Below are 23,750 nucleotides of genomic sequence, written 5' to 3' on the forward strand. Positions count from 1 at the left end.
CGTCATCCCGGCTCTCTCTGGCGCTCTCCGGACGCCCCTCAGCAACCCTACGCCTCAGCTTCCCCTTTTGGAGCCGATGTCGCGAGCAATCCGACCGCTCAGCGCCCCTCTGACGGAGCGCAGACCTCAGCCCGTCGCCTAGCAACCGCAAGCCACGCCGGGCGCATGCGCATCCCACACCGATACGAGCCTGTGAGGTCACTTCCTGCTTCCCCACTTTACTTCCGGGTTGTGCCGCGTTCCCGCCCGGCGGTCTGGTTCTCGCGCTTCGCGGCGAAACTTTTCCCGCGGCGCGGCTGTCGGGCGAGGTTCCTGAGTTGCGCGCGACCCCGCCGCTGGTGCTCTCGCGCCCGGCCGGGCGCCATGGCCGGGGCCGGGGCCGGCGATCGGGACCGCGGCCGCTGCTTCGTGTCGCGCGCCGGGTGGCGGCGGCCGGCAGGGGGGCGCTGAGGAGCGGGCGGGTATGGCCTCCCCGCCTCACGGCGAGGTGCGGGCTCTGCGGGACCAGGTGGCGGCCCTGGAGGCGGACCTGGTCGCCTGCCGCGGGCAGCTGGAGCGGGCGCAGCGTCGGCTGCGGCGCACCGAGCGCCTCTACCGCGAGGCGCGTGGCGGCAGCGAAGCGCTGCGGCGGCAGGTAGGGCCCGGTGCTCTCCTCTGAAACGGGGGCGGGGGGGGGGGGGGGGTGGTGGTAGAGGCCTCTGATACACAAAGGTGGTTCTGTAGTCTGGGGGGGAAGCGGCGTTAGCGGGAAGAGAGGAGCTTCGTGACCGTGATGAGGGACGAGCAGAGCGAAGGTCCCACTGATGCTTCTGGAAGTTTGATCGAAGTCACACTCGTTCAGCACAGTGCGGGGGTCTTTGCTTGAAATTCAGCTTGCAGTTCAGTTCCTTAGAAAAAAGCCGAGTTGAGTGTTTACTTCTAGGAGCATCACTTTCTTGAGCAGAAGTGTTTTTCATGTTGGCAGCCATCCATGCAGAAAATTACCTCCTGCTAAACAAAGACTGACTGAAGTGGCTGGAAGGCAACTATGTTTTGACTGAGATATAGACAATAAAATGGGATGAGTGGTTTTTCCTGGCATGTATCTCTGTGCTCTGTAGCATCTCATTTTTCTTTCAGGTTGAAGAGCTCACTAAGGAAATCCACAGTAGGAAGGAGAAAGACACATCTAGCGTAGAAGTACAAACAGAGGACTATGCGTGGTCACAAACAGGTAGGTGGGGTACTGGATGTCAATCTAGAGCACTGTTGTGAACTGACATCTTGGGTTTTTTTGCTTTGCTTTTTTTTGTTTTGTATAAAACACATTTCAAGTCCGTATCAGTAGCTGCATTAAAGTTAGTAACCCAGCGTCAGCTTTTAGATTGTTTCCTGTTTATTCAAATGGTATCTTTAAGAACAGGATAAAGTGTAGCATGCACTGTATGTAAATTTGTTCCATGTTACTCTGATATGTAGTAATCTCCAGCATTATACTACTGTTTGTTGTTGTACCAGTTCTTAAAGTATGTTAAAAACAAGACACATTCAGTAAAAGTAGAATAACACATGCAGGCAGGACTTAGTAATGGATTTTTGTTAGACTACTTCTGTGTTTAAATTTTCAGTCTGGAACTGTTTTGTGTGAAGTATTGCTTTGCTGATTTGTATATCTTGAACTTCTTTTGCCTGCAGATTATTACTACTATGAAAATTATTACAATCACACTGATGCTCAGGACTATGCATCTGAGCTACCAGTGCAGCACAATCGTGGGACTGAAGGCACTGAGCATGATTTCACAGAGGAGTTGCAGATGGACACTAATATTCCTTTAACGGTCAATAGCACTGAAGTAGCTGAAGGTGGAGAAGAGGAAAATCTGATGCAAAATTCACAGGTTATAAAACTTTGGGGTTTGATAAATTTTGAAGCCAGAAATCTATTAATATTTAAATTCATTTAAAGGTTCTTCTTTCAGTCTTTATGTCAGTGTGTGGAATGATCTCTTCTGTGGTGATGATGTAATAATGGTAGCAGACTTTCTTATGCTTTGAGTTCTTTGTGTGTTCAATGTAATAGTAGACCTAGATTTGCTTGAAAAAGTGTTGACGTTCTAAAACAGATGTACAGTATGGGTTGGAAACACTAAATCTGGCTTTTTTTTGACAGCAGGAAGCATTTAATATAGCCATGGTGAATTTCACTTGGGGTCCCATTATTTTTTTTCTTCCATAAGAGGAAGTAGGCAACATACAGGGAGAAGAAAGTTGGTAGGATATTTTTTTTTCTCTTTTTTAAGATTTTTCTTCTTGCCCCTCTGCAGGGGAAACAGAAGATCTGGGGTGAAAATTTGGTTCCATTATAATCAAGAGGAATTTGGCAGTAAATTGCAGATTTTTACCTTCTTGTCTAATAGTCCCTTAAGCAGTGAAGTCAATGGAGCGCTAATATTTTGTTTAAAATACCACACTGTGTAGTGCTGAGGAGCCAAGGAGGTTTGGGGGGTTTTTTTTGGTTTTTTTTTTTTAGAAGAAAATTCAGTTTGTTACTTTCTGGTTTTAGGAAGCAGAAGATACATCCGTACCGGAGGGTTCTTTGGCAGAGAGCTTGAGAGCTGCTGCAGAAGCTGCCGTTTCACAGACTGGATTTATATATGATGAAAATACGGGGTTGTATTATGACCACAGCACTGGATTCTACTATAATTCGGTAAGTATTGTTTTCAGAATGCATGGCATTTTTTCTCAACTGCTAATGTTTTTGCAGCAGTTGACATAAAGAGAGAGCTAAGATCCAAGCTGGCTTTAAGTTCCATGATGATTGTGTTCTTGAACGTGTTTTTCATATGAGAATTGTTTGGAGTTCTCGTTTTGTCCTGTGAGGTATATGTGTATATACAAGCATATGTAGATGCAAGTGTAAACAGTAACAAAATACTGGGACTACTCTGTTGAAAAAAAGTTCTATTTGCAGCATTATGTGCAACTCATTTTAAAAAAATAACAAATGTCGTAGTAAACAAAACTAGTTGTTCTAAGTTTTATTCTACTCTTTGTTACTTTTTATTTAAAGTCTCAAACTGCAACAGTATCATTGTTACCAGGTGTGGATGTGGTCATGTTATCACATAACCAGCAAAGATCAACACTTTAGTTCTCCAGTAGGTTTGAGAGGGGGGTGGAAATGACACAAAAGATGTGTGTGGCACTTTCTTAGTGCCATCAAAGAAGTGATAATGCTATTTATTTTTTTTACAAAGGAAAATCAACTGTATTATGATCCAGCAACTGGAATTTATTACTACTGTGATGTGGAAAGCGGGCGATACCAGTTTCATTCGCGAGTGGATCTGCAGTCTTATCAGACTCCTGGTTCTCAGCATGCCAAGGACAAGAAAGGGAAAAAGAAGAGAAAAGAACCAGAGTGGTCTACTGCAAATGAGTATAAGGTAACTTCAGAGCTTCTAGGGGGGGAAAAAAAAAAAACAGGAAAACCTGTATTATTTTGGTTTCTTCATTATGAGACTTAGAGATCCTGGCAGTTGGTATTTAGAGGATGTATGCTTGTTTTCTGAAAGAGTCAGATGTTTCTTGAACCATATAAGACAAGTTGCTGAGGTGTAGCTAGTGTTAAAATTTTCCTATTGAACTGTTAAAAACAGACCTTTTAAACATGGTTTCCCTCACTTTTCAGTGTTACTTCATTAAAATACAGCAGTGTAGATCTTTAAATGTCAGTTTAATGTCAGTGAAGCTCTTTAGCAAACGCTCTGAGTTGAAGTTAGGCTACTGTGTGGAGTGTTTTTGCATCAAATACAGTGTACCCTCTTAGTAATTTTTGGTCTTTGCTCTTTTTTAATATTCATGTGATGAATCCAAAAATCAAGGAAGGTTTTGAGAACTTAGTGACATACCACTTTTTCTCTGTGGCTGTACTCCACAGCTGATTGCATTGATGTTTTCACTATATCCCTGCCATCGTTTGAAACTGATGAAATGTTTGTGAAGTTATGATTACTTTTGTGTGTTCTTTCATTGGTATTTTTTGATCAATACATTTTTGTTGTCCATGGCATATAAATAATCTGAAATCTTAGTAAGTGCTGACTGTAATTAACATCTATTTTAAGTTACATTTTGTAGCTTCATTTCTATCTTCTTCTGATTGCTAAGGAAATCTACCAAATAGTACAGTTAGTAGGTATCCTGGAAAAATGTCTGTTGTCATATGCGTATTAAAACTCGTGAAGCCTTCTCTTAAAGAGCACTGTTGCTGATGTTGAATCAAATGTACATGTTGTTATTCTGCAGATTTGTTTTGTTAGGATTTAATTCAATGTGTTATCTTTGGTTTGCTGGGTTTTTAAAGCCATTATTGTAACAATTGCATGTTATTCCAGCACAGCTGATTAGTTGAAATCTGAAAGAATCACATAGTATGCAAGCATAACCATTATGTAACATCAGGACAGAGCTTAAAATTGTGTTTTCAGAGTTCAGGTTGTCTGAAAGATTGGAAATAGAAACTTAACATTGTATGTTAGAGGGATAATGGTAGTTGGTCGATTACAGAATTTGTGTTTATGTTGTGGCTGTTGATAACTTCATGTAGACCTTTACAAAAGATTAGGGTAGATGCTTAGCAATGCTGAGTGTAGTGCTTGTTTAGATACAGGGAGATAAAGCAGTTGAAGCTAGTTAGCAGTTTTACCAATGTCTAAGTTCTGGACATGCTGTGAGTAAATACAGAGTTAACATTCTGAAACTTTCAAGAGGCATTGTTAATTCAGAACTTCACCATGTATCCAGAAAAGAAGTTGGAGAAATTGTGGGAATTAGCCTCCATCAAATAGTGCAATTAGTAAATCCCTTAAATTTTGTTTTGTGGTGAAATTTTCCAAATGACCTGAATGTACAAATATATTCAAAGTTTTGTGACATACATAGCTCTAATGTAGAAAATAACATTGGCTACTTTGTGGGATCCCATCCCCATCTGCTTGTGTCATCCAGCTGTATTGCAAAGAGCTACTTGTCTTTAGCTCACTTAATGTTTAAGATATCTTTTCTGTGAAGTTTGCACAGTCACAAGGTAGGAGGTAAACATCCACTTTTGATGATGAGTTTTAATGATAATGAACTTAGCTTCGTGGAATAATTCAGTTTAACCAACAAGCTAGCAGGAAAATTGTTTAAAATATGTTCTTTTGCACACAGATTTGTGCGTCTCTGAACAAGAAGTTGAAGGTTGTGTCATGGAAACTGGCACTTGCTATTTCATTTATATTTTTTTATGAAAGAATTCAAATTGACAGTTACTCTGCTTTAACTTTGGGGGAAAAAAAAAAAAGCTTTCCTATTGTTCCACTTTTGTGTAAATGCACAATTAGATTTACAAAGCAAAAAGCACTTTATGGTCACATCTAAAGCCTCTGAACATTAACTGATTTCTCAGGCATCTTATTCTTTTTTTTTTTTCTTTTTTTCTTTTTTTTTTTTTTTTTACCCCACAACCATTACAAATAGGAGAATAATTTTTCTTTTTTTTTGCCTGATTTGTGAAGGGCTATCAGTGATAAAGCAATATCAGAGTCTAATTTGGGGAGTGTCAGAATACACCTGGATGTTATTATCATTCCCCAGCTAAGATTAGAATGCTTACAAGAAAATGCATGTGGTCTGAAAAAGACAGTGAGCAGTGGATAAAAATAGCTTGAAGTACACAATTACTTGTTAAGCTTGCTTGCTTTCTTTTTCAGTTAGGGGAGTAAAAGTAAACAAATATTGATAGATACTCAGTACCATAATTTATATACAAGCAGTAAGGATGTTTTGTAGTTGTACATATAATCACCAGAAATATTTGTATATGCATAATATTGGTAGCTATACAGTTTTTACAAAAAATTATTCAAGCCATTTCATCTCCTTTTAATCAAAAAATGACTAAACATCAAGCAGATGATTCCCTGCTTCTGGTAACTGGAAGGAATAGGGTTTTTTGTTGGTGTTGTTATTTTGGTGGTTTTTTTTCTTTCCTGATTGTTTTTTTAAGGTGCGATTTTGTTTGTGGCTACTGTGAGGTAGTTAGTGTGCTCACTATCTTACATATGCTGCTTACTTAGAAATAATGCATTGGGATGATTAGCACTACATAAATAAAAATTTTTCTCCACAAATATTGCGGTGTTTGTGAAAAAGCAGTATAAGTCTAAAGAATAAAATTACTCTGACAGTTAAGAAGATGATCTTGTGTTTTTAAGAAGCCAAATTACCACGTAAGAAAATGTTAATGAGTCTGTGAAAAATGAATGTACTTGTAATAGCAAAAAATAAAAAAATAAAAAAATAAGGAGAGGGGGAACTTGTGTAAATTAGCGTTTTCTTAGAAGTGTTCTTAATTTATTACGAGCTTTCTGCAGAGATTGTTTTAGGTCAAACTTCTTTATTATGAATAGTTTTCTTTCAAGTTTGCTGCCCATATGCTTGCTTTTAATAGACAATCGGGTGTTGTGTTTGACAAGACATAGAACTTAATATAGACAGCTTGCTTCTTGAAATTATAGGACTTTAGGTTTTTTTTTCTTTCTGATGGGCCAAGAAACTTGATCAAGAATTACCATAACTGCTTTCTGCACAAAAAAAGTCTTTAAACAAAATTTGATAAGTTTAAAAACCACTAAAAAAAAATCAACAGCAAAAATCCTCACAGGGTAGTATGAATGATATAATCTCTGATTCACTATCTAGATCCACATTTTCATACTAGTTGGAGAATAGGAATTATGCTACAGTCATCATGTAGTTTTGTTTGCTGGATTAGGGTTTTGAGTGACGCATAGGAGAACTTAGGTGCTGTCAACAGACTCTGACCTATGACTTTTTTCCATAAATAATTTTTACAGTTTATTCTTGACTACTGTCTGCTGGATTTTATTTCAGTATGGTGCTCAAAATTAACTTCCGTTGTATTCTTTACTACTAAGATCTGTCCTAATTACTGCAAGAGACAAGGTTTTCATAGTACTATTTCCCATATGACTCTTGAAACAGTGGTTTTTATTTTTATCACATATAGTTTACTTTTTGCTGATATTCATCCCATCTTTAGGTACGTCAGTTGACAGAAACCATGGCTAGTCTGAAGATTTCTTCTTTTGGATTGGCAGCTTCTGGTAAAGGTAGAGTTGAGACACCAAACACGTTAGTCTGGATGTTTACCTTTAACCTTGATTTATATATTAAGAGGAAAAAGTATCTACTAGTTGATGTTTAGATACCTATTTCCCAAAAGAAATCACTTTTTTTTTAATTATTTATTTGATCAACATCAGTTTATCTAAAAAGTGAACAAAAAAAAGTAAATTGAAACGCTGTATAAGTAAAACATCTGAAGAAAACTTTGATGGTACTATGAATATTTGGGGAAAACACCTGTTTAGTATCACTATTTTTACATGGGATGTCCTGGCTAATTGCACTACACATTCTTTAGGTAAGGCAAGCGTGTGCTTTCAGTGTTTCATAGCTTCCCACAAATGTACAAGATGACTTCATAACATAGGAAGAGCTTTACCCCTTTATGGCTTTCAGTTGGATTTTTGTACTGGAACTTTTGCGTATTGTGTAGAGTAGAAGACGGTAATTGGAGTGCTTGTGAAATGGTGTATTAGCAAGTGAAAGCTGTTGTTGGGAAATGATTCTTAGAATTATTCCATGTATACACGAGATAATTTAAGTTCTAATTTGTAGGTATACTGAAGAGTTGCGTGAGCATATATGTACCTCAGGTGTAATATAGAAAAACATGAAGTTCCTTGGAAAGAGCAAATTGTCTTCCTCTGTCACAAAAAAAAAACTATAGTTAAATGTTTAAAATATTTTGAATATGCAATTGAAAACACCTTATTATTCATGTATGTAAGACGATACTTTGGTCTTTGTATGTGTAGTTTGTGACCAGTTCTTTAGAAAGCAAAACCATCAGTTCCTTTCATAGGATACATGAAAACGATTTGCTGATTCTGAACTACTTCACTTGTATTTTTCTCTATCTTTTTGTCAGAAATACAGAAGTAAGAACCACATTAAGTAACCCCAGTAGTTAAGAAATAGTTTATTATGCATTAGCTTCATCCCATGTCTCAACTTGACTATTAGGCTGACAGAGGAAAAGCTAGGCACCATGTAGTGATACTGCTTTTAAAAGCTGAATGGTATAGAGGCAGTCTCTGTTCAACTTGTGATCAGTTTAGTGACTGTTTGGATAAGGCTAAAAGGCTAAGACTGTTTAGGCAAGGTGAAAATTTTGAAAAAGAATATGCCTTGATTCAAGATGTAACTACTATTAATAATAAGCATGTACTTTCATCCTTGTTATGTATCATAAATTTATCAAGATAAGTTAAATATCTTGTTATGGAGAAATGGAGTGCACTGCTGGTATTTCAGTCATTCAAGATGAAGCTTACTGAATATTCTTTTTACTGTTGGTTCTACTTGTTTTTTTAAAAGCAGTGGCTGTATGGAAACTATATTAGCTATTTGCAGAGTTGCACATTCATATGTGCTGTGTATTTTCTGTTTTATTTCTAGTGGTCATATATCACAAAAGAATTTCTTCAGGAGACACTACCAAATACTTTCAGCAGTCCCAGGCTTAATGTTTAGATATGATCAAAGTGTGAATTTTGATGCATACATGTGAAATAATTAAAGAGTTAAAAATCCACAGTCTTTGGGAATGCAATTTGAAGTTTGTACAAGAATTTCTAAACTTTCTTATAGCTAAAATATTTCAGAGTCTCAAAGGAATGTTGAAGGCAAATCTTAAGATACATTGACTATGCATGATAATAGCTTTGTTTTTTAAATGCCTTTTATTATCTCCTGGCACAATCTTCCTTATAGACTTTCCAGAGAAAAAGGTTTGACTAATAATGTCTGTTGATTTTTCAGAGTCCAGGGTCTGTCAGTTGCTATTAAATCCCGCATTAAATGCTTCCACCTTTTGCTTGATGTTACTTGTTAGGTAACCATTCACTTCAGGTGTCAGTTCAGTGTTTTTCTTTGTTGTCCTCTTGCTGTTGACATACTTTAAAGAAACAAAAAACTTTTTTTGTGCTGTCTGATGCAACAATGGCCAGTGTTAAGTTGAGCTTTTGCTTTTGTTGTGGTCTTTTCCTGCATGTGTGAACTACAGCTTTGTATTCTTCCTGTGAAGTCAGATCTTGCTTCCAGAGGTCGTGCACTTTAGGGTTTTTTTGCCTTAATTCCAGGAGAAATTCACTGTTCATCCAGCCTGTCTTCTGCCATGCTTGCTTGACTTGTGGCACAGGGGGATAACCTGCCCCTGGGCTTTTAAAAGGTGGTTCTTGACAAGTGACCAGCTCTTGTGGATTGCCTAAGCCCTCAAGAATGGATTCTCTGGAGGACACTGCTGACTAACTCTCTGAGAAATTTAGTCTGTTCTTTCAAAGTCCAGGGTGGCAACTCTGACCTTTTTTCTCCTGATAATAAAAGATTTTGAACTATTTCACTATTGGCTGTGGCCAAGACAGCCACCTGTTGTCACCTGTCCCACAAGGCATTCCCTATTCTCAAACAACAGGTCTGTGAGAGCGCCTTTCCTAGTTGGCTTAATTCTCATAACAGGAAGTTATCTTCAGCATGCTCTAGGAATTTCTCAGACATGCTTGTTATGGCAGTATAATATTCCCATTTTAGTCTGGGAAAGGACCAAAGTTTCCATTTCATCCCATTTTGTTCCTCGTACAGCTTGCATTGGGATACAGGCTTTACAGATGCTTCTTTCTAGACTCCCTGGAGCAGTGTAGGTGGCTTGTCACCTTCAGATGGTGCTGTACCATTGCTGGGCTTAATCTCAGTGCTCTTAATAGTATTCCCCTCCCTTGTCTAATGCTGGTATAAAGTCTTCCTGGTCAGTTCTTCCTGGTCAGTCTCACCAGATTTGGGGATGTTACAGACAGTGAAAGCCCACAATGTGGATGAACTGTGCAACGCTTATTTTTGGCCAGATTACTGTATCATTGAAAATCAAGAACGCAGGCAGTGGCTTCCTAGTTACAGTTCTTAGGGGTTTCATGGAGGAGGGCAAATGCAGACTAGCATTCTTTAATGTAAAATGTGGGGTCATTTAATATTTGTTGTCTTACTGAATGTGTTTCAAAAGTGTACGTTAAAAGCCCTAAGCAATAGCTTGACTACTGGGCTGAGAGGAATTCATCGTTTCGACTTGTAACTGCATCACTGATAAGTTTTTATAATAGTAATAATAGCCAATTTCATATTCTATCTCAGTAAAGTGCTTTAATTTCCATGGTATTAACATACACATCATTCCACGTATCTTGAAATATTAAATACTCTACGCAGAAACTTCCTGAAAATGTCAACTTTTTTTTTTTTAACTTTACCTGTGTTGCAAGTCTTTGTATGCTTTAATGCAACTGAATGCTTTAATTCCCAATCTAAAAAGGCAAATATTTATGCAACAATATCTGATACGATTTCTCTGCCCTGTCTTTCTCTGTTGAAGAAAGAAATCACCTCTTTTTTTTTTTTTAAGATGATCATCCAGGTTGTCAAATTTAGAATTACATTTTCAAGGTACTTTGACAAAACTGATGTAAAACTGATGTAGATTTTTCAGTTAAGTAATGTTGGTCTTTTTTTCTGCTCATGAAATTAAGTGGTGATGGAAAAATCTGTAATAATGTGTCTGCAATACTGTGGAGATATCTGTTGCAGTCAAAAACAGATTCTCAGTAGGACCTGTTCCACATAGCACAAATTAGACTTAGCAGCTCTTCACAGGTTTTTGTTTAAGTTAAAGTTTTGAAAGGAGAGAGGGCAGATCGTTAGGCAAAGAAGAGTGAGCATTTCTGATTTGTGGAATCATTCTGGGGGAGGAGGGGAACAAGAAGAGAAAAAATGGGTGGAAATTACACTAAAGATTAAAGAAGCTTAAAACAAGTTGCAAGAATTGTGTTAGAGAGGGACAGAAAAATCATAAAAACAAAAATGGAAATTAGTCAATGATGTTTATAAGTTTGAGAGTAAGAGCAAGGATTGTTACTTTTTTTTTGTAAGAAAAGCCAAAAGAGTTAAGTTGAGATTGGAAAAGGAGTGTAATCCCACTAATCAAGTAGAAGATGGTCTTAGTTATATCCAGTAGGACATGAAATGTGCAGAACTTTCTTGAAATGTAAGCATTTTTTAATAGTTTTAAAATAATTGCTAATGAAGAATTTGATTCCAGGCTGATAGTGGACTGGTAGTGGACTTAGACTCAATCTGTAAAGAATACAACTTTCCTCAAGTGTGATTTCTGTAACTCTTCTCCAGGATATGGACACAGAAGAGCAGAAATCATCTAACAATTTGAATTGCTTTTCCACTACTGAGCAAGTTAGTTCTACTGAAGAAGAAGAGTCTCCTAATGCAAGAAAGAAGACAAAAATGGACACAAAAATACGAAACAGTCTAAGAGCCAAAGAATCAATTTCTACAGACAGTATGAATTCTCATTCACACAAAAGTACACCAGATACTGCAGCATATACAGATGACAGTAGAACAGTAGACACAGAAAGTGAGCCTGAAGAAGGTGAAATTACAGATTCTGAACGTGAACCTTATAGCAGTACAGATGAAGTAACAAGTGAAGAAACCAATGATTCAGAAGATTCAGAAAATGAAGGTGAATTATTATACCTTTGTTGTATGATATTACTCTATTTTTCCAAGTTCCCATTAAGAAAAAAAAAAAAAAAAGTGAAGCAGTTTGGATAATAATAGATAGATAAAAGCATCTAACTTGAGATACTTTGGGGTAAAAAGTGTTATATGTTACCAGTGTTTCTTTATTTTCATTTACAGTGTAGGTGGAACCAATTAGTGGTGTTTTTGTAAAAGCTGTTAGAGCTGTAACTTCCTGGGCATATGTGAAAACCTCACCAGTAGAATAAATTTGTTTACATTAGGGTAGTGATGAGAATAGGAAGTCTGTTGCTAAAATTAAAGATTCTAGCACAGACCTCGCAGTAATTCTGCACTAGTTTTTCAATTAATGTACGGTATTTTATAGAATCATCTAGGGTAGAAAAGTTCATCAGCTTGACCTATCCAGTCCCATCACTAAATCATGTATCCCTAATGCTGTTCACAAACAATTAAATGTAATTCAGTGAGAGATGACATCCGCTGTGGTGAAAAGGAGTACTTGGTAGTATTTGAAATCTTTTGTGTATATTCTTTTGGCAATATATAAGAAATAGGTGTACAGAGAAAAACATGTATGTTCTTTTGCATTAAATAATGTTAGGGTCTTGGGACCTCAAGAACTGAATGGTGTTTTCTGATGGTGAGAGTGAGGGAAAATATGGAAAGATTAATACAAATAACTGGAACGTGCAAATGATACTGGAAGTCATAAGAAGTCTGTACTGCAACCTGAGCCCTGCTCAGAGTTCTAACAGTCAAGTTTGTTTCTTCTGGTACTCCAGTTCTGATAGATTAGTGCGATTCAGAATGTCTGAATGCTGCAAAAGAAGCTTGCTTTCTCTTACTGATTTTCTAAAAATCCACTGGAGTGCAAAAATACTTAAAAATGAAGGTGATATCTCTTCTCATAACTTTTTATCTACTGTCTTCCCCTCTTGCCAATGTGTTCCTATCTGAGACCATTGGAAACTGTCACTGCAAGTATACGTCCAAGAGCAGAATTCACACAACTTTTGAAATACTAATTAACAGACAGTAAGGAAAAGAGAATGTGCATGTGTGGGCTCATGTTATCTGAACTTATGCTTAAAGATACTAAGAGTAAAATAAATAAATAATTTGATAGAAATTATCTAATATAAAGTTTTATTTCCATGAGATTTGTGATGTGGCCTGAAGAGTATTTGGTCAGTCACTCTAATTTTGACAAATGGGTGATGCTAGTAAATTCTGTTTTTCTTTATATCTTATGGCTGTACGTAAACATTATGGACATGCAAAGGATAATTATTTTTGGATTGAAAATTTAATGTGGAGGCACAAAAGTTTAAAACAGTACTCTAATCAAAGTTTTCTCTCAGATGTACTTATACTTTTTTTTTTCTGAAAGTTCATAGGGTTGTGCCATAAAATTGCAGAGTGTATATTGGTTACTGTCAGAAAACTGTTGATTACAGGAGTAAAATTGTTGGTAACTATTTTTTCTTCTTAATTGTAGATGAAGAAAAGATTTGGCCTCCTTGTATCAGAGTCATTGTAATAAGGTCACCAGTTCTACAGACCGGGTCACTTTATATTATCACAGCTGTGAAACCTGCTACAATTGGAAGGTAAAACTGAGTGAAATTTGTTACTTATATATGAAGCCTGTACTATCTTTCAGGACAGCATAAGCCACTGGGGATTGTTTGTCCCCACAGTTCCTGCTTGTCCTGCTAGCCTTCAGTAGTTAGAGGTTTACTTTCTTAAGGTTAGCCTGCAGTAAGAAACTTCAGCTGTGTCACATAATGTTGCATTTGCTATGATAACACCATACGTATTTTATGAAGTTCAGAAGTAATGGTAACTTGGTATTTTGACTAAGTCCAAATAGGAACTTAGCTAGAAGTTAAGAAAAAAAAGTACACTCTATTTCTGTGTCACTAAGATAACTCCTTCAATAATTCAGAGTCATAAGGAAGCACAACTCGGGCTTCTCATTTGAATCCCAGTAGGGTTGATTCTCCATTTTGAAATAATATGCTGCATTGTTTGCTAACCTGCATGCATTCTTTAAGTTCTGATATTTAATACAAAATCAGGTTTCATCAAAGTAATGATGAATTTAATGACGAGTTAATGCTTTCTTCATGCCTACTAAAATCTTCACTCATTTTTAACTGCTTTTATCTGATGCTGATTCGTATTTTGATTTGCTCCTATATCTGGAAGTTCCTAGGCACATTTATGTGAAATTCAACCGTTGAAAATGCTTTGGTTTCCATATAGTTCCTTTAGTAGCTGTATTGTTTCTTTGTCCTCTAATTTAAGAATTGACATGTAAACCCTTTCATGTTTCTTCCCAGTATCTTTGAACAAAAAATCTGTATTTGTGTATTTTGTAACTTTGTATTTTGTAATAATTTACATGTATTGCTTTTATAACTTGTCTAATTCTATGAAGAAGTCAGCTTCAGTCTAGAAGACTGATGAAGAACTCGAGGATGCAGTGTTCAGACTGGTATCCACAGGTCTTGAATGAAATGAGAAGTTCATATAGAAATGTCAAGTTCATAGATTAAAAAAAAAAAATGTATAGCATTATCATATATTAGTGTGTAGTTCACAAAAGGCTGAAAGCAAATGAAGTAAGGCCGTACATTTGTGTATTGTAAGATAGTACTTCTGTATCTGTAAAGCTTACAGATAGTGCAGAAGAAAAGCATGGTATTAAGGTTCAGTTGAAATGCACCTTTTGTAAGCTATTATTTGAGCTATTTCTATCTTGTCACAATTTATGTATTAATTTTTCAGAGAAAAAGATGTTGGCCATACACTTCAAATTCCTGAAGTTGGAGTCAGTAAGGTAACTCTTGTTTTTCTCTGCTAATACGTATATTTACATCTGGATAAAGCTTTATTTCTTAGATTTTCGTTTTGCCAAATCATGAGGGCTTCTTTAGCAATGAAGTTAAGAAAAAAGCATACGGTGTTTTGCTCTGTGGAAATATAATGTAAACAGCAATGTGATTTCGTATTCTAGAAAAGCAAAGATTTTTTGTTGTTTTGTCTTTTTTTAATATAATTGGAGTTTTAGTAATGCACAGTTAATTACATTTTGAATCCTGAATGTATTAGTAATCGAACTTCAGGAAAATGGGTGATTGTGTTAGATATTGATTGTATAGTAAAATATTGCTAGTTCGAACGAGGTGTAGAAAAAATCTAATCCTTACAGCTGAGCTTAGAGAAACTGGTTGTGTTTTATTTTTAAGGATATTGTGTGAATGTATAAGTGATATACAGAGTGTTTGAAAATATAATGATTTTTTTTGAAATGACATTGTCATAGAATATTATTTGTACTTAAGAAGGTTTAAAAATAAATTATTTGCTTGAGTTTGCTAACTACTGCAACACAGACCATAAATATAGCTCTCTTAATTCCACATAAGTTTATAGATCTGTAATCTAAATAAAAAAGTTGGTAAAACACTTATAAATGCCTGTATCTTAAATAAGTTTTACTATGTCTGTTTCAGATGACAGTTCTAATTAATAAGAAGTGTAACATTTTATACTGCAACTTTCTTAGAGATGATCTTTTCCTGCTATTAATGACATTTTCTGGCTTGTATTTGAAACTGGATTATAAAACAGCCAGAGTTTTTATATTTTCTCTCTTGCTTCTTAGCATAGCTAACAGTATTTACCAGTATTTTGTGGATACTGAAGTTGCTCTGAAATACTTCTCATTAAAATAACAGTGTGCAGGAGTTACTTCAGTTTGCAAATGAAGGGGCACAGACATGAAGATAAATGACGTATCTCTAGAAAGTTACTACCAGTTTATCTATTTAACTACTACATTACTACTCATAATTGACAGCTGTGGCACTAATTTTTCTTAAATGTAAAGTGAGATTGAAATAAATTACTCCCTGCAGATTTAGCATCTTTAGAAGTACTTTTGGTTCACATTACTCAGTAAAACAGAGATAGAACTAAAAGCACTAAGCAGATTATCTAGTTGATATTTCCACTATTCATATATAAACCAAATAGTATAAATTTGCAACATGCTATTTTAACAGCATTAATGCTGGTTTTTTGAATACAGCAATTGCTCTGGCAAAGTAGCACCTGCAATTAGGTAAGAAGGGTTTTGGTTTTAAATGAGCACTTTCTTCACAGGTTGATTTGTTTTTTCATTACTATAGCAAAAGAGATCTTTGTCAAATTTGAAATTAACTTGTATAGATTCCCTGATTTTATTAGGAGTCTTGGTAGATTGTAGAAGATATTTTAGTTTGCTTAGCGGCCATTTTTGAAGGTAATGTATTTGTTTGGAAATTGGTTCCTGTGTTTTCAGGAAGACTGAGTTTTGTTTTCTCTGTTCTGTCACATGGGACCAATATCTATAGAGAATTGCAATAGATCTTTTTAAAAATTGGTTTGTTAGACTTTCATATTCTACCTATGAAATGACCTAAAATTCTACCCTGACCATTTACTGCATCCAGTTCTGGGCTCCCCAGTACAAAAAAGACAGGGATCTCTTGGAAAGAGTCCAGCGGAGGGCCACAAAGATGGTGAAGGGCCTGGAGCATCTCTGCTATGAGGAAAGGCTGAGTGAACTGGGTCTGTTCAGCCTTGAGAAAAGAAGACTGAGAGGGGACCTGATCCAGGTCTATAAATATCTGAGGTGTGGGGGGCAGAATGGCGAGGCCGGACTCTTTTCAGTGGTGAGTGGAGACAGGACAAGGGGAAACGGCCGGAAACTGCAGCATAGGAAGTTCTGCACCAATGTGCGCAAGAACTTCTTTACAGTGAGGTGACGGAGCACTGGAACAGGCTGCCCAGGGAGGTGGTGGAGTCTCCTTCTCTGGAGATGTTCAAGACCTGCCTGGATGCCTACCTGTGCGACCTGCTGTAGGGAACCTGCTTTGGCAGGGGGTTGGACTCGATGATCTCTGGAGGTCCCTTCCAACCCCTACAATTCTGTGATTCTGTGATTCTGTGAGTAAGGTGCAAGTGAAAGTGAATTACATGAAATTTATGCAAACATGGCACTTTCAGCTGTTTCAAATGTGAAAGTAATCTGAGCCCTGTAAACTGAGATCAGATTTTTTAATTATATTTTTCTGTCTTCTTGATGTCTTCCAGAAAGAGCAAAATTAAGAGTGCTAAAACATCCCTTACAAGGAAGAAATACCGTTTATTCATAGGAATAAATAGAAATTGTTCATTACTGTATCTTTCAATCCTTTAAGTGAAGCATACTTTCTGTCTAGGAAGTACATGCTTTTTCAGTATTGAGACAGTTTGTGATCCAGATTATTAATAGAACATGTTAGCTTGTGATGTTATCACCCATTAATATACATTTCAAAGTGCTTAGAATGTTTTGTTAACTTTGAGTACCAAACTCACACAGCTAAGAGGTTCCCAAATACATTCTGAAATTATTCAATAAAATAGCATTTAAATTGTCAAGAATTTGCTTAATGAGAACACTTCAATTACTCTTCTATTTATCAGTTCCATGCAGAAGTATATTTTGACCATGATTTGCAAAATTATGTTCTTGTGGATCAAGGCAGTCAGAATGGAACAGTTGTTAATGGAAATCAGATTTTACAGGTGAGTATTTGCTGCTGCAGTGCTGTATACATTGCAGAAAACTAATCATGCAGTTATGTTAAACATGTCATGGCAAATTGCTAACAATACTGTCGTTCCTTGATTTCCTTCAGGATTTAGGATCATTCTTTATATTTTATATTTGCTTTGTATTAGGAATTAGGAAATCTCTACTGTTGTTAGAATTGCTAGAGTGAAATACCCATTGTATTTTAAATGTTTACCCACATTTGTTATTTCAGACTTTAGCAGTAAATTATGAGCAGTATTCATGTAATAGCACTGGTGCCCTGAATGAGTAACTAATAACTATGGCTGCCAAAACTTTCTTTTGCTGTAGCCTAAAACGAAATGTGATCCGTACATCTTGGAGCATGGTGATGAAGTGAAGATTGGTGAAACTGTGCTTTCTTTTCACATACATCCTGGCAGTGACACTTGTGATGGATGTGAACCAGGTCAAGTCAGAGCGCATCTTCGTCTGGATAAGAAAAAAGAATCTTCTGGTTAGTCATGTTATCATTGAATATGGTGGTTTTTAAAATATTATTATTGATCCTTATCTTATAAATAATAATTTAAAAAATATTGCAGAGTTGTGTTACGATTTTCTTCTCAATTGAGAATAGCTCTGCAATATATGATAATGTGAGTTCTTTTTGGCATGTGTGTAATAATCTTGGAATAAAATTTTGTCTTATGTTGGAAAAGAGTTATAATATTAATTAGAAATTGAATCCTATGTTCTTCCTTTTAGTTTGCCCAGCACTTAGTAAAGAAGAGAGAGAGTTAGTCAGAAGAAAAGCATTAAAACAAATACGGGTAAAATATGGCTTACAGGTGAGTTTACAGAAAAATAAATGTTTGAGATCTACATCTACTCCATGATTCCTGTTTTAAGCCATGAATTTCATTGAGTAAAGAAAGCTTTCAGAGTCCTGAATCTGATGGTTTAGCTCAAGCACATTATTTGTACATTAAATCATTATTTACAGACTTCTGAAGATAGAGCAGTGAGGTCATCAGAAATAAAGAATCTAAATATTCTGTCTTTAATCTGTTTGCAAAGAACACAGAGTATGAAGACAACAAAGCAGTGAAGAATCCAAAGTACAAAGATAGAGCTGGAAAACGCAGAGAGACCATTGGAAGTGAAGGAACTTTCCAGAGAGGAGATACTCCAGCTTCTGTACATATGTAAGTTTGTTTGGATGTAAAAAAAAAAAAAAAAAAAAAAAATAGAATCTTCACAGTCCTCTAATGAATTGTACAGAACTACAGCAAATATCAGTTACTTATTAAGATGCAGTTTGTCAGCTTATGAATCACCTGTATACAGTATATCAGGAGAATGAGAAGACAGCTATTCTCAATTCCTAGTTCATATACTAATGTTACTATATACTCTTGCTTTTCCTTATGGAATTCAGGTTGGCTGTTATGATGGCTAAATCGCTGTCTTATCTCAAAAGATACGGAAATCAGCCACTGCACTACTGACACCTCTGATGCTTTGAATAGCCTCTGTGTTTTGTCTCATCCCAATAATGGCACCTATGCAAGTTTTTCACCTGCATAATTTCTTTCAACTGTCAATATCCAGCCTTTCATAGTGTATGCATATTTTTACCTCTAAAATAAGACTTATTTTAATCTTCCTTTTAAATTATTCCTTTGCTTCTCCACTTGCTATTTTGTTTTAAAGAAGCATGATCTTGTAGGTGCTTGTAACTTAGTAAAAGGAAATGTGAGACAGTGAAATGTGTGTTTGAATGATTTGGTGGGAAGTAGTGATCTTGCCTTCTCAATTAGTGCAGTTGATTCCCATCCACCTGTGCTGCAACTTGTAGGTCCTGAAGTCAGCACATAGAATGTGTTTTAAGAAAGTTGGCATTGACTAGAGTCTTGGAATAGCTTTAATATATTAATGAGAAAAGAAGCATAGAATCATGGAGGTTGGAGAAGACTTTCAATATGATCAAGTCCAACCCTCAGCCAGACCTACCAAGTCCCTTAATTAAACTATGTCTGTTAGTGCCAGGTCTGCACATCTTTTAAATGCCTCCGAGAACGAGGACTCCACCACTCAGCTGGGCAGCCTCTTACAGTGCTTAACAACCATCTCTGAAGAAATTCTTAGTTTCCAATCTAAACCTCCTGTAGTGCAACTTGAGACTATTTCCTTGCTTCCAATCACTTTTCACCTGAGAAAAGAGAGTGACATCCTCTGCAGTCTTTTAGATATTTGTGGACAGCAGTTGAGGTCTCCTTCTGGCATCCAGACTGAACAAGCTCCTCCCATTCTCCTCATAATTTCTGTTTTCAAGGCCATCCTATTGCTCTTTTCCACAAACTTTTGAGCAACTGGCTATCCTTCTTGTGGAGAGGCACCCAAAATTGAGCTCAAGAACTAGCGAAGAAGGCAGTAGGGCCTTCTGGGTAGCTCTTGATAGAAGAGTGTTTGGGCCCTGGTTTCTAGAGTTGCATATGTATGAACATTTCTGTCCTTCAGTATTTGAATAGAGAGCATATACTTTGACTCTTGCTTATCAGTCTTAAACTTTCTTTAAAGTGAAATCAGCGACAGCAACAAAGGACACAAAATGTTGGAGAAAATGGGATGGAAAAAAGGGGAAGGCTTGGGCAAGGATGGCAGTGGTATGAAGGACCCAGTAAGTGTCTCTGGTTTTTGCTTAGGCTACAAGGAAATAGAAATGCATTTGCAGTGGAAAATGTCTAATTATAAGCCATGGTTCACTTTAAACATTTCAGAAGTGTTCATGGGAGGGAATAATCTCAGTAGGACTAACCTCAGATCAATTTTACTTTTATCAGTGAAGTATTCTGAGTTTTTTCAATGGCTTCATCACCTCAGTAGAAAATGACAGTAATATTGTTGTTTGTAATTGTTGTAACGTTGTTAGGAAACTGAACAGGAATGAGAGATATCGGATTAATGATCTCCAATTTGAGTGCAAAGCATGGAGGAAAATTGAAATTTATATAAATAATGTGAATTCAAGATTGGTAGAATTCTTCATCTTTGAAAGCACAAAACTCAAACTAGAGAGTGAGCCAATGAGAGGAAAAACTGGCTAAAGCCACAGATATTTAGATTTGATTTAACATTTTAGATTTAGGTGTTCGTGCATGGTCTTGGTAAATCAGAACTGTAACGGAATTGCCAGGAGGGGAAAGATTTGTATTATGAACTAGGACTTAAATGTTAGGTATTCTACATACTTAATGACAATCTTTAATGTATTTGACAGATCCACCTTCAGTTACATAAGATGCATGCAGGTTTGGGTACAAGTAGACCAACCTCAATTGAAGATATTCAGATCGTCCCAAGCAAGAATAAGAAGAACTGGGATAAAGCAAGAGAACGGTTTGCTGAAAACTTTCAGGAACCTAAACCACAAAAAGATACACCTAAGAGTACACCTTGGGTTAGGGGGACTGCAGAGTAAAGTATCTGGTTCCACACCAGGGTGGGTAATACCTGTGTGTAAATAGTTGGGAGAGAATTTATTTTTATTCTCTTTTTCTTTTGCTAAAGCAGAGTTTTGGTGATATGTAAAATACAGTTGTGAAAAAAATATGCAAGATTAACTTGAGTATGTTAATTGGTTTTCTGTAGTCTTCATGCTTTTATAAAAACACATTTTTAATAAATGAATGAAACATAGGGGATATTCAACCTTAAGTACTTGAAGATGAATCTTATCATGAGCAGGAAGTTTCTTCAGTTCTGTTTTTACCACAAATGTTCATGGAAGGTCAAAGCATCTGTTAAATTTAAATACAATGCTTTTAACTTTTGAACAGTGTTCTAAAAGGAAGCTGAAACAAACACTCCTTCACCTCATCAAGCACAATGACCAGAAAGTTGTATTGCCTTTTCCTCTCTTGTATGTTTATTCACGACTGTGATGAAACTGCTCAGCAAGAGGTACATTACTCTTAAATTCATGCAGTCCACTGCTAGCCATGTCTCAGCTTACCTTCAGTGGAGAAAAATTGTTAAATTGTTTTTTAATGATCCATTGGTACTGTTTAGAAATAAATACAGTATTCCATGAAATAAACAACAAACTTTGGTGAAGAATACAGTGTTCAGAGGACAGCTTGTAGCAAAAAATTTTCTTCTGTGAAGAATTTGCTTGAAACTTGCTTAGTAAATCTGTATCATGCCTTTTAAAACAGGAGGTATGTTTAGAAAACTGCTGTGTGTGTGTATTATTTATTAACTACTTGTTCTGATGCATCCATTGCTGGCAATGGAGTTTCTGCCAGAAAAGAAAGCCACAACAACCAGCGCATCTTTGGTGGGAAAAGGTTTGCCAAACTGAAGCTAACAGCTTGGTATTTATTCACTGTTCCTAAACATAATAAATTATTATAAATGTAAGCAGTGTGCTTCTTGATACTCTCTTGCACATATGCAGGATATGAGTGCTCTTCTAAAATGAGAAAAACTAATCTTTTTTTAGTCATGTTACAGTTCTGATACTTGCACAAGTAAGAGGAACTTGTAGACTCATCATCCTTCTGGATCATGCAGACAGCTGTCAAGCACCATTGAGTAAAACCAAGGCAGTTTGCTAGCTACTTATCTTACTTATATCTTCAGACTGATGAAACAACATATTCATTCTGTGTTATTTAAATCATTAATGCACACTTTTTTAGAACAACTTGACATCAGTGTACAGTTAGCGATTTAGCTGCAAGCACTCTGAAAGCCTGTAGCAGTATTAGTTCATTAAAGTCAGTTCACCACTTGCTTTTTTAAGTAGCTGTTCTTTCACAATTTTAGCTACAGCTACGAATTACACCTCCACATTTTCAGAGGACATCTAGCTGAGGAAAACGGTTCCATATTAAACATCTTACAGTAACTTTTAGTTTGCTGAGTGTCTTTTTAAAAAAGGAAAAAAGTTGATCTCTATGGTTTTTATGTATATCAAACTAAAAATTTAAATTTTAAGAGAAAAGAATGTATTTCGTGAGTACCTCAGCTGAATCTTACCTTATCCCTCTCCCCAGTGACCCAAGTTACAGCTCTGGTAAAAGTCAGTCACTGTTTTATTGTTGCTAAGCAAAATACAATGTTAAATGATTTGAGTTTGCATTCTGTCAAGTTTTTGAAGTTAATTCCTTCAGAGACATGCACAGCCTCCCAGTCCAGCACTTCACAGACGTCTCCTTTTAGTAGTGCAGAAGCTTCCTTTTTCAACAAATAATTTTGTATAAAAGTTTGAAGCTTAGTCTCAGTTTGGTGCTGGCATGACAAATCCCGTTATCTCTTGGTGCTGCCTGGGAAAAAAGGAAAAACAGTTCCATTAATACACAGCGTTGTTCAGGAAAAAAGTGGAAAATAAGGTATGCCTAATCCTCATCAAGCAGTTGTGTAGCTTTATTGAGTAGAAAGACGTGCACTGCGGTAAGTGAGGCTTTGTCCCCTACGTCAGTCACCCCTTAGTAAGTTTAAGTAAAAAATGAATAGGGTAGGAGCCTTTTGTGGTATGCAAGCCTTATGTGCAAATGCAATAACGCTTTCCTTCACGTGAGGAGGGAAGCATGAGTTGCCATTGCACCGTTATAATTTTGGAGGCCGTAACCAGTAAGATACAGCATTGAGTTAAACTGTCTTACCTTCTCAGTCCTCCAGACGTCCTGTCAGCTCTTCCAACTTACACTACAATCATCACAGAGGCAAAACTACTTTTCTGCATGGCCAGAGTCAAAAGTTTTAGCAGTTTGCCGTGTATATAAAATAATCTTGCCAGTGCGTAAAATCTTAAAGCCATTAAGAACAGTAATAGCTTTATGTAAACAAAATAGTTTATACAGACCTAGCAGGGAATTCTGCGAAGTGCCAGCTTTCCAAACGTACTTTGTAATCTAAAACCGACTTAAGAGCCACACGTTCCTATCTTCAGCGCCGACCACCTCAGCAGTCAAGTGAAAACACCGAGCACGTTCATCGCTGAATGAAAGCCACGGGATTAAGCGCGCAGGGGCTCTGAGCTGCGTGTTAAGGGAGGAAGGCCCGGCCTGCCGGAACGCGATCGCTCCCGCGCAGCGCTGTACCTGCCGCTCGGGCAGCCCCTCCCGCCGCAGCCTCCGGCCCCGCCGCGAGCCGCCCTTACCTCCCCGCTCGGCCGCAGCCATCTTGTCCATCCGCCCCGCGCGGGGGAGCCCGAAGCGGGGCCGCTGGCCATGGGCGGGAGCCCGCTTCTTTGAAGGCTCTTAAAGCGGTGGGCAGCGGAGCCTGACCGCGAGGCCTCTGAGGCAGCGGTCGCGAGAAGAGGAAGGGGAAGAGGAAGGAGGAGGAGCCGAAGGCAAAGCACCGCGGTCTCAACTCCCTGCGTGCTGGACGGGGTGGACTGCAG

General features: G+C 37.2%; 1 protein-coding gene, 1 long non-coding RNA gene and 1 other non-coding gene across 8 annotated transcripts; 1 reads left to right on the top strand and 2 right to left on the bottom strand.

Moving 5' to 3' along the window:
• The first annotated feature begins 446 nt into the window (after positions 1-446).
• AGGF1 (angiogenic factor with G-patch and FHA domains 1) lies at positions 447-21,763 on the top strand. 2 transcript variants are annotated; one of them, XM_052670221.1, is made up of 14 exons: positions 447-634; positions 1,120-1,213; positions 1,675-1,880; positions 2,546-2,692; positions 3,243-3,431; positions 7,094-7,163; positions 13,226-13,337; positions 14,521-14,572; positions 17,248-17,349; positions 17,690-17,855; positions 18,107-18,189; positions 18,419-18,546; positions 19,922-20,021; positions 20,622-21,763. In XM_052670221.1, the coding sequence occupies exons 1-14, from the start codon at positions 464-466 to the stop codon at positions 20,820-20,822; spliced, it is 1,821 nt and encodes a 606-aa protein (XP_052526181.1). In that variant the 5' UTR covers positions 447-463; the 3' UTR covers positions 20,823-21,763. The 2 variants fall into 2 exon arrangements, with proteins under 2 accessions (XP_052526181.1, XP_052526180.1); XM_052670220.1 differs by lacking the exon at positions 7,094-7,163 and adding an exon at positions 11,350-11,704 and having other exon boundaries at positions 449-634.
• On the bottom strand, positions 17,716-23,750 carry LOC128074408 (uncharacterized). 5 transcript variants are annotated; one of them, XR_008203189.1, is made up of 6 exons: positions 23,508-23,750; positions 23,211-23,385; positions 23,011-23,084; positions 22,385-22,671; positions 21,054-21,141; positions 17,716-17,830 (listed from the first exon to the last, which is right to left on the bottom strand). It is a non-coding gene; the product is annotated as an uncharacterized LOC128074408 (long non-coding RNA). The 5 variants fall into 5 exon arrangements; XR_008203190.1 differs by lacking the exon at positions 21,054-21,141 and having other exon boundaries at positions 23,508-23,739; XR_008203191.1 differs by lacking the exon at positions 21,054-21,141 and having other exon boundaries at positions 17,764-17,830; positions 22,369-22,671; positions 23,508-23,744.
• On the bottom strand, positions 22,897-23,025 carry LOC128074684 (small nucleolar RNA SNORA47). Its single transcript, XR_008203271.1, has one exon. It is a non-coding gene; the product is annotated as a small nucleolar RNA SNORA47 (small nucleolar RNA).

This window comes from Tympanuchus pallidicinctus, unplaced genomic scaffold, assembly GCF_026119805.1.
Source record: "Tympanuchus pallidicinctus isolate F22 unplaced genomic scaffold, pur_lepc_1.0 scaffold9, whole genome shotgun sequence".
In the NCBI taxonomy this organism is placed as follows: Eukaryota; Metazoa; Chordata; class Aves; order Galliformes; family Phasianidae; genus Tympanuchus; species Tympanuchus pallidicinctus.